This window comes from Charadrius vociferus, unplaced genomic scaffold (genome assembly GCF_000708025.1).
Source record: "Charadrius vociferus isolate BGI_N301 unplaced genomic scaffold, ASM70802v2 scaffold702, whole genome shotgun sequence".
Classification (NCBI taxonomy): domain Eukaryota; kingdom Metazoa; phylum Chordata; class Aves; order Charadriiformes; family Charadriidae; genus Charadrius; species Charadrius vociferus.
The window spans coordinates 796,886-806,125 of NW_009647433.1; the positions used below are offsets into that span (position 1 = coordinate 796,886).

The window sequence follows — 9,240 nt, forward strand, 5'->3', positions numbered from 1 at the left end:
CGGGAGACGCGGCCCACAACGCCTCCACAGGCCCTGCCCCAGCCCCAGGGCTGGCTGGCTTTAACCCCCCGGCTGGCCCCACTGTGCAGGGTACCTGATGCTGTCATAGCTCTGGCTCCGCTGGCCCTGCCGCTGCTGCTCGGTCGCCTGTGAAAAACCAGAGAGACAGAGGGGTCAGAGGTAGGCGCAGGATTTGTGCCCCAGCCTGGGGCTGGGCTGTGTTCCCCCACGGGGAACCAGAGCTGGGCATGGGTGTGCAGCTGGAGGTGACACCCTGCTTGTGCCACAGGGGATGGGAATTAGCCCCCCATAAGCAGGCACTGTGACACCCTCCTCTGCCCCACCAGCCCCTCGTACCAGTATGGGGGACTCACCTGCTCATTCAAGCCATGGCTTACGGACGTGTGCGCTGGCTCAGAGGAGCGGGCCAGCCCAGGCTGGTCGTAGGCGTCCTCACCATCAGTGTAGGCGCCTGTCTCACCGTCCGTGTCGTAGTCGCTGTTGGCATGACTATCACAGGTCAGGTAGCCTGAGGCCGCCGTGCTTGGTGGGTTCGGCAGGTCCAGACTGTCCTCCACTGCCACATCTGCCTGTGGGTGGGGACCCCAGGTGTGGGAGGACTGGTGCATGGCCCCATCACCTGCCTGGCTGCAGCCCCGGCAGGCTGAGCCTTGCCACAGGGACCCCGTGCCCCATACCTGCTCCGCGGCTGTCCAAACGGGCTGGCTCTGCTGCGTCCTGATGATGTCCTTGATCGCCTTGTACCAGGTGTTGCTGCTGCTGCTGAGGCTGACGGTGGCAGTGAAGAGATGGCTGCAGTACTTCTTCATCTTGCTGGCCTGGGCGTAGAGGCGCCGGGAGCTCTTTCTAGAGTCGGGTGCCAGCCACTGGCGCATGGCCTTGATGCCCTGCCGGCTCTCAGGCTCGCAAAACACCACCACCGGGTAGTACTGCACGTAATTGAGGCGCTCCACAGCCGAGGGCGTGATGTCCAACAGGGCATGCTTGTTCTGGGGCAGGGCATGGCCATCAGCCCCACTGGGGACAGAGACGGAGGCCATGGGCTTCCCCCCAGGCCCTGACCCACCCCTCTCCAAGAACACAGGAAAGGTCTCTCACCTTTTCTGCAATCTGCCGCACAGAGTCCAACTTGATGACCTTGGATGACGCCCCGTCTCGGGGCACGCTCGCTGTAGGATATGGAGACATGGTGTGAGAGCGGCTGGGGGCGACATGGCATCTCCGCCAGCCCCAGGCTGGGTCTGGGTGTGCCCTGCCCCAGGGCTGTGTCCCTCAAGGGGGGGGGGCATGTCTGGGGCCCCACTGGTATCATGATGAAGAGAGCGTGAATGAGTCCAGGGAACACGTTGGGGTGTCACAGGGAGGGTGCAATGAGGCAGGATTGGGACAGCCGCAGGTAAAGAGTTCCCACAGGTCCTGGACACTGGGGGTCTGGCTGCTGGCTATGATTTCTACCCAGTGTAGGGGACACTTACGGGCAATCTCAAACAGCTCGGGCAGCTCCGTGCTCAGCTTCTGCATGGCAATGTCTGCGATGGGGCCCAGGATCACCACCGGCCGCTTGAAGCTGGCTGTGGGGAGAAGACACACTGGCTCAGGGAGGCTGGGGACAGGGACCGAGCTTGCAGCACCCAGGCATGCAGCCTGGCTCCTCGAGGGGCACATGGGAAAAAAAACGCTCTTCCCAGGAGAGCTGAGCCCATTAGCACCCGCAGTGGGGCACCCCTGGGTGATGGGGACATAGCCCTGGTGCTCACCTTCCTTCAGGACCACCCTCTCGTATGGCGGGTAGTGGCCCTGCTTTGTGAGCGCAGACAGGTCCTCCCGGCTCTTCCGCAGCATCTTCTTGGCACCCCGCAAGCCCCGCAGCTTCCAAAACTCGGCCCGTGCCCCAGAGGGGTTGGCACCAGACGTGGCTTTCAGCACCGACTCCAGGCTGGCGATTTGCTCGGCCCTGGGAGGGGAAGGCTCAGGACCTGGAGCCTCCAGATTTACCCCCCGCTTTGTCTCTCTGGGCTCTGAGTATTGGGGCAGGAGAAGCCAGCGTCCCCATTCAGTGGCACAGCCACATGAGGCTGTGGTAGCCTCTTCCCTCTGGGACCTTGGACAACCAGAGCATCAGTTGCCTCATCACCCCTGAGAAGGGATTTCACCGGCTCACACTTCCCACCACTGCTCCATCAGCCCTTGCCCTGCCTCTTACTGGGCCCACCATCCATGTCCCCGTCTCACTGAGGAGCCACCCCCTGGCTCTGCTGCTCTTGGGGCCGTTCCTGGCTCCATCCCTACCTGCTCCGGTTGGGGATGACGCCCTTGTCCTGCTCCTGCAGGTCCCTGCCCATGCGCACAGCCAGCCAGCTCCCCATCCTGCCCCGGTACATAGTGTCCAGCACATGGAAGACATCCCCACGGACGAAGCTTAGCCCCGACGGTGTGTCCTTCTCAAAGTCAAAGTGCGTCCGTATGTAGAATGAGTCACCCACGTTGGATGAGACCATCTTCCTGTAAACTGGAGCCCAGGGTGAGAGGGACCATCAGGAGAATAGGTGGCTGAGGGGGAAGAGGCTGGAGCGATTTGGGAAGGAGCTGGGCTGGGCCGGGAGCCTCCACGGTAGCCCTTGCTGCTAAGGAGGGCATTGGGAACACCTTTTCCTCCCGTGGTTCTCTCAGGCATGCTGGGGACAGCGGGACCTGACCCCCCAGCACACACGGGCCTCCCCAGGCTGAGCCACAGTGCCAGAAAGCCCCCGTGCTCCAGGATACCAAGGCACAAAGGGGACCAGAATGGTCTGGTCCCTTCCCATCACCTCTCTGGAGGAGGAGGAAGGGGGTGCAGGGAAGAAGGACCACCCTGTGGGGCAGAAAGTGCGTGGCAAGTCCAGCAGCTCTGACGCTTGCTTAGGAGAGACAGAGGATGGAGAGGCACAAGCCCAGGGTGAGGCTGGTCATCACTCACTGTCCTGCTTGCTCTGGGTCCACAGTGTGATGTCCTCGCCTGGCGGCAACTTCATGAGGTACTCCACAGCCTCCTCACGGGTCAGGTTCTGGAAACTGGTGTCATTCACCTGCCACAGAAAAACACTTAGACACAGCCCCACCGGCAGGACGGAGGGCACGGGTCCCAGGGACAGCATAGCCCCGGGCAGGGTGGGAGAGGGAACTGGTCCCTGCCACCCAAGTGCCTGCCACAACCCCTAGTAGCCCTGGGGGAGGAACTCTGGGCCAGCTGAGGTGGTGCCTGGACCCCACTGGGTGTTAGCATGGTGCTGGAGACAGGACTGTCCCCTCAGGCAGTGTCCGCAGAGCCAGCCCGATGGGTTCAGACCATGGGCACCACCACTGACCCAAAACGATGGCCAGCAGGAGAAATCCAAACCTGGCGGGGGGATGGATTTCAGACCCAAGAGTGATGGCGTCAGTCTGGGTGCAACAGCGTTTGGAGCCATTCCCAGCCCCGGGTACCTGCAGGATCTGGTCCCCTTCCCGGAGACCCTGGCTGTCAGCCGGGCTCCCCTCCTGGACGCTCGACACGAAGATGCCCACGTCGTTCCCACCAGCCAGCCGCAGCCCGACACTCTTGGCCTTCACAAAGTGCACGAACCTGGAATCAGCGCTGTACCTGCCAACAGGGGTAGCTGCGGTCAGCCCAGCAGTGACATGCCGGGGACAGCAAAGGGGGTCACCAGCCCTGTGACCCCAACCCTGTGCCGGGAGCTCCCCATCTCCCCCAGCCCTTCCCCACCACCTCTCACAGACGTACCCATCCTTGCGGGCACTGGGGCTGGCGTGGGGGCTGTGGCAGCTATCCCCTTCCACGGCTTTCAGCACATCTGCAGGGAAGGAGGGCTGGTCCAGGAGGCGGCAGTGTCTACGCTGCTGCCAGGGCAGCCCAGGCACAGGGAGAGCTGGCGCAGCTCTGCCAGGGGGATTCAGACAGCAGAGACACCCGGGAACCCAGAGCCCACTCAGTGCCCTCAGCTCCCCCAGCCCGATCTGAGCTCACTCACCAGGGCTCCGAGCATCGTCCACAGTCGTGTCACCCGCAGGGTCCCTGTTTGGTCGTCTCCTCTCCCTGGAACAAAGTTGGGGCAGGATTTAGGCAGGTCATAGAGGCAGGTGCTGGATGGGCACGGGCAGGCAGTGCCAAGTGGGCAGCAGGGACAGTGGAGCAAGCTGGGGATTAAATGGCAGTCCCACCTCCAGGGTGAACTGGCTCTGGGATTGAGGAGAACCAGCCCCTCCAACGAGGCAGAGAACGCAGGGAGATCTGACGGGGGAAAGGGGGGCTCTTGGGGACAGAGCCGGGCTTACGGTGGTGAATTCATCCTGGCAGCCGCCGGTCGTGGAGAGGTCTCGGGGGATGGTGGATGGGACAGTTCAGAGTCAATGTCGGAGATATCTGCAGCAACAGGAGGGAAGACATGTTAGTGACCATCCAGTCCCTGTGCTGTGTATTTGGCCCCCGGCCCCATCACCGTGTCCCCTCACCATCCATTCGGGAGCTGTCGCTCTGGCTGTCTTCTGTGTCGGGGATGTTGACCAGAAACTGCCGGTGGTCCCGGAGGACAAGCAGGGTCAGGGTCCCCTCTGTCTGCTCAATGAGCTTCTGGGTGTCAGCCAGGGACATGTCCTCACTGGCCACCCCATTGATCTGGAGAGGGCAGAGCGGGAGGCCTCAGGGCACTCGCTCCTGGGAAAGCCACCCCCAGGAAGGCCCCACTTGCATGAGATGCTCCAACTGCCGCCTTCCCCGTCCCTTCCCAGCCCCTCCAGCGCAGCCCCAGCTCCACAGCTTCGCCTATTCTGACCCGTGTCCCCATTCCTGGCTGCCTCCCAGCAGGTCCTCATCCTGCACAGAGGAAACAAAATAGCAAGGCTAATTAACTCCCACCTTTAGCTGCAGAAGGGCCCTGCGTGGAGGCAGGAGCTGCGCAGACCCCCGCAGGCACTTGCTTGAAGCTCAGTTTTACTTTGATTTTGGCCCAGCGCTGTCCTTCCACGCACTAGTACCAGGGAGTCAGGCCCCAAGCAGACCACAGGGCTGCGATCTCCCCAAGGTGCAGCAGCTTTTCCCACCGGATTGCTGGGATGAAATCCCTCCCGTTTGCCCCAGAGTCACTTTAGCCCCAGTTCCCAGCAGCCATGGGTCTGCCTGGCCCATGTGTGCAAACGAAGCAGCTCCTCTATTTCTTCCTCCCCAAATACTTTAAGCGTCATTTCACCTGACATAGCCCGAACACCTGAGCTCCTTGGACCAACTGCTCCCTCGGCAGGGACACGCATATGTGACAGGGGACCGCGCACCATGGGGACAAGAGGGCAGATGTGATCCTGCTGTGGCAGTCGGACAAGCCACTGTCCCTGGTTGAACACCACGGGGCTGCCTCAACCAGGCAGCTTTGGCATTGCGGGGAGCTGGTGCCCAAGAGCCCAGGCGGGGTCCCTGGTGATGGCTGGGAAGCCGGGGCAGGGTGTGGGCACCAGACGCTGCTGCCTCCAGCCAAGCTGCCATCCTCTGCAGGCAGCCGAGAGGAGCAGCCTGCTGTGACGCTAGCCAGGGATGAGCCACTGGAAAAGTGGAGATGAGATCCCCAGCAAGTGCCCCGTGGGCCACCGTACCTTCAGGATGAGGTCTCCTTCCTGCAAAGAGCTGCCCTTCGCCGCCAGGCTGCTCTCCACAATGTGCTTGATGAAGAGCTGACTTCCCAGCTTCACGCCATACTCTGCACCAGAGAGAGCCCATGACAGTGCCAGAGCCAGGCAGACACTGGACCCCCTCAAGGTCCCCATCCCCACAGGCCCACCACGGCTCCCCTTGGGGCACTAGCAAGCCCCAAAGTTGAGCTCTGCACCCCCAGGCTGAGGCCAGGCAGGTTTGGTGCACCCAGCAGGGCATGCACCAGACCCTGGCACCAACCCAGACATCGCTTCCTCCCCAGGGCGATGCACGGCCACAAATCAGGTGACAAAACCCAGGGACGGGACAGCCTCACCTTCGTTCTGCTTCTGCTTCACCAGGACCGATGTGATGGGCTTCATCAGCACATCCTGTTGGGGCAGCCGCTTGAAGCCCGACACCAGGGCCAGCCCATGGTTGTCCCCTTCGTGGCTGAGGCCATTGGTGGAGCGGTGCCGGCTATAGCCCCTCCGATCCGAGCCACTGCCGGGGCTCTGCCTCCAGTGGCTGCTATCCTGGCTTCGCCTCCGGCTCCGGGGCACTGGCTTGTGGTGGCGGCGGTCATCCCGATGGTGGCCAGAGCTTCTCTCGCTGGACGAGTCCCCATCATAGCCCTGGCTATGGTCCAGGTCATCCCAGGAGCGGTGGAGGGCTGGATGCCCACCATGCGACCTGTAGTCCTCATCCGAGTCATAGCGCTGGGGCACAGTGGGGGACCCAGGGCTACTCTTGCTCACAGGGATGCGGACTTTCTTCGGTCTTTTCAGTGTCTGCAGGCAGAAAGTGAGGAGGAGAGGATGGTGGGGGGGGCTGCCACTGCCAGGAGATGTTTCTACAGTAATTTCCAAGCCCCAAACAGGAACCCCGGGGTGTGTGGGACAGGGCACACTGCAGGGCACACTCACGATGTTGGCAATCTTGCCACAGGTTTTAAGTGTCTGAATGGCGAAGGAGGATGAGACATTCTCCATGGAAAGGCCGTTCACCATCACGATGTGATGTGGGTGCTGCTGCCACTGCCAGGAGATGTTTCTACAGTAATTTCCAAGCCCCAAACAGGAACCCCGGGGTGTGTGGGACAGGGCACACTGCAGGGCACACTCACGATGTTGGCAATCTTGCCACAGGTTTTAAGTGTCTGAATGGCGAAGGAGGATGAGACATTCTCCATGGAAAGGCCGTTCACCATCACGATGTGATCCTTCCTCCTGGGAGGGAAAATGCAGCTGTGGCTCTGCCCCAGGCACAGCCCCCAGCTGGGGGAGCTGGTGGGGTGGTGAGGGCAATTGTTGCCCCAGGAGGACCCCATCCCAGCCGGGCAGGGTGGCAGCTGTGCTGGCCCTGTCCTAGCAGGAGCAATTCGCTGCGCTTCCCGTCCCCACTGGCAGCGAGCGCCCACCATGTCCCCACGTCCCCACACACTCACTGGAGCCGGCCCATCGCCGGTCCCCCGGCCACCACATCTGAAACGATCACCGCTGTGTCCCCGGTCATCCTGTTAGGACGGTCCCGGCCTCCGGAGACAGCGAAGCCAAAGCCCCGTTGAGGATCCTAGTGGGGATGGACAGAGAGGGGTCAGGCAGAGCCGGCCCCACAGATTCCATCCCCTCCTGCAGCCACCCAGGGCCGTGCTCACCTTGCTTAGTGTCACCGTGTGCTGCTCCCAGATCACCATCTCCTCCATGGTGGCCATCAGCCAACGCAAGCGAGGGAAGGCAACTGTGGCAGCCGGCTGGCACGGCAGCCCCTGCCCAGCAGCCGGGGGCGCGGACCGGCTCCGGCTCCTCTTTGCAGCTGCTGGCCCCTTCCTCAATCCCCCTTCAGGCCGCAATGAAGAGCAGAAGCAAAGCTGAGCCGCAGACACCAGGGACCACAAGGGTGCAGGGGACAGAGCCCCCGCAGTGCCTGGACACCCACCAGGGGCACCGGGACTTGCAGGTGTGTTGCACCCTGGGTAACCCCGCATGGGAGCTGGCTCCAAAACCCAGAGCTGCCTCCATGCGGCATGAAATTCCCCCCTTGGGAGGACCATCTTGGTCCTCTCGGACGCATGTCCACAGAAGGGGATGTTTTATGCAGGGCAAGTCAAGACCCATCTCCGTGGCTGGGACTACCTGCCCACGCTGCCCTCGTAGTCCTGCTCCCCTCCCTCTTCCTGGGAGCCAGCAGACCCCAGGGTGCTGCTTCGGTGCCCTCACACCAGCCTGTTCTGGGCTCCGGCACGACAGTGGAGCCAGCAGCTCTGCAAACCACTTCAGGAGCACCAGTGCCGCAGCATCACCGTTTGGTTTCCCTGGGTTTTCCCCAAATCCAACATTTTCCACCTATGGCACACAAGCCTGACTGACAGGGTGACGTCCCGTCTGGACTGAAACGCCTGGGATGGGCCCGGAGAGCCCCTCCACTGGCTCCTGTCTCCCCAGAGGAAATGTCAGCGTGAACCCAGAGAGACGCGGGATCCCTGAGCAGGGTAGAGGACAGCAGGCCCAGAGCCTCCCATGACTTTCCATGGGGTGGGTTGGGAAGGAGCCAGTTTGATCAGGGACTCCAAGGTTTATCTGTGCCAGTGCACACACCAAGGAAACCCCTGTGAGACCATCAAGTCATTCTCCAGGGCGATGGGGATGCAAAAACAAACAGCGCAGCATGATGCCACCACCACTGCCGCCAGGTCCTCACCCCTCTGACTGGTGCAGGGACCAGTGAGGACAGACCCACAGCCATCACCTGCTGAAATATGCCCCCATTGCACCAGGCTGTCCCCGGATGGCACATCCCACTCCTGCCCCGGGCACCACGGAGCTGCCAGCACCCATTCGGGTCCCACCCGTGGCACAGGCATGGGCATGGGCACAGGCACAGCCCATCATGGGCACAATGGGCCGTGGCCACGGCAGCACTACTGGGCCTGGAGATCTCCCCAGTGCTGATTGGCCGACAGCCCTATCCCCTGGCACCGATTGGCTGGCAGCTCTGCCATGGCAGGACTCTGAGATCCAGTTGGCCGATGGCTCTCCCACTGCAGGTCTCTCTGGGCACCAATTGCTCGGCTGCTCTGCCACAGTCGATCTCTCTGGTCTCTGATTGGCCAACAGCTCTGCTGTGGCACAGCTTTGGATTCTGACTGGCTGATATCTGTACTGTGACAAGTCTCCCCAGGACCTGATTGGCCAATGGCTCTACCATGGCAGACCTCCAGGGCCTCTGATTGGCCAATGGCTCTGCCATGGCAGATCTCTGGGGTCTCTGATTGGCCAATGGCTCTGCCATGGCCACAGCCTGCAGTTCCGGCCGCTCTAGCCCTGCTGCCCAAGCACGCTGTCCCGTGGCACCCGCACAGCCCCGTGGTGCCCAAGGACTCTGTGACAGCCGTGGCGGGGGCCATGCCACCTCCCCAACGTGGCTCAGCCACCCTTGAGCCTGGCCGGGGTCCCACCACGTTGGTGCCACGGGAAGCCAGAAACCTCCACAGCCCCTTTGGGAATAGGCGGGGGGGCAGCTTCCGCAGGACCGGGGGGCATCAGAGGCAAACGCGCAACACC

The 9,240-nt window shown here is 62.3% G+C and overlaps 1 protein-coding gene across 1 annotated transcript in view; it reads right to left on the reverse strand.

Annotated features, from left to right (window-relative positions):
* TJP3 (tight junction protein 3) overlaps positions 1-9,240 on the reverse strand; it is a 12,621-nt gene that overhangs the window by 609 nt on the left and 2,772 nt on the right. Inside the window, 19 exon segments of the mRNA XM_009880601.1 lie at positions 95-158; positions 365-590; positions 699-1,010; positions 1,120-1,190; positions 1,497-1,592; positions 1,779-1,975; positions 2,311-2,530; positions 2,978-3,086; positions 3,484-3,640; positions 3,782-3,858; positions 3,860-3,959; positions 4,022-4,093; positions 4,333-4,420; positions 4,510-4,672; positions 5,641-5,744; positions 6,015-6,468; positions 6,804-6,906; positions 7,125-7,249; positions 7,335-7,547. Coding sequence (XP_009878903.1) covers positions 95-158; positions 365-590; positions 699-1,010; positions 1,120-1,190; positions 1,497-1,592; positions 1,779-1,975; positions 2,311-2,530; positions 2,978-3,086; positions 3,484-3,640; positions 3,782-3,858; positions 3,860-3,959; positions 4,022-4,093; positions 4,333-4,420; positions 4,510-4,672; positions 5,641-5,744; positions 6,015-6,468; positions 6,804-6,906; positions 7,125-7,249; positions 7,335-7,391 — 2,795 coding nt within the window. The 5' untranslated portion in view covers positions 7,392-7,547.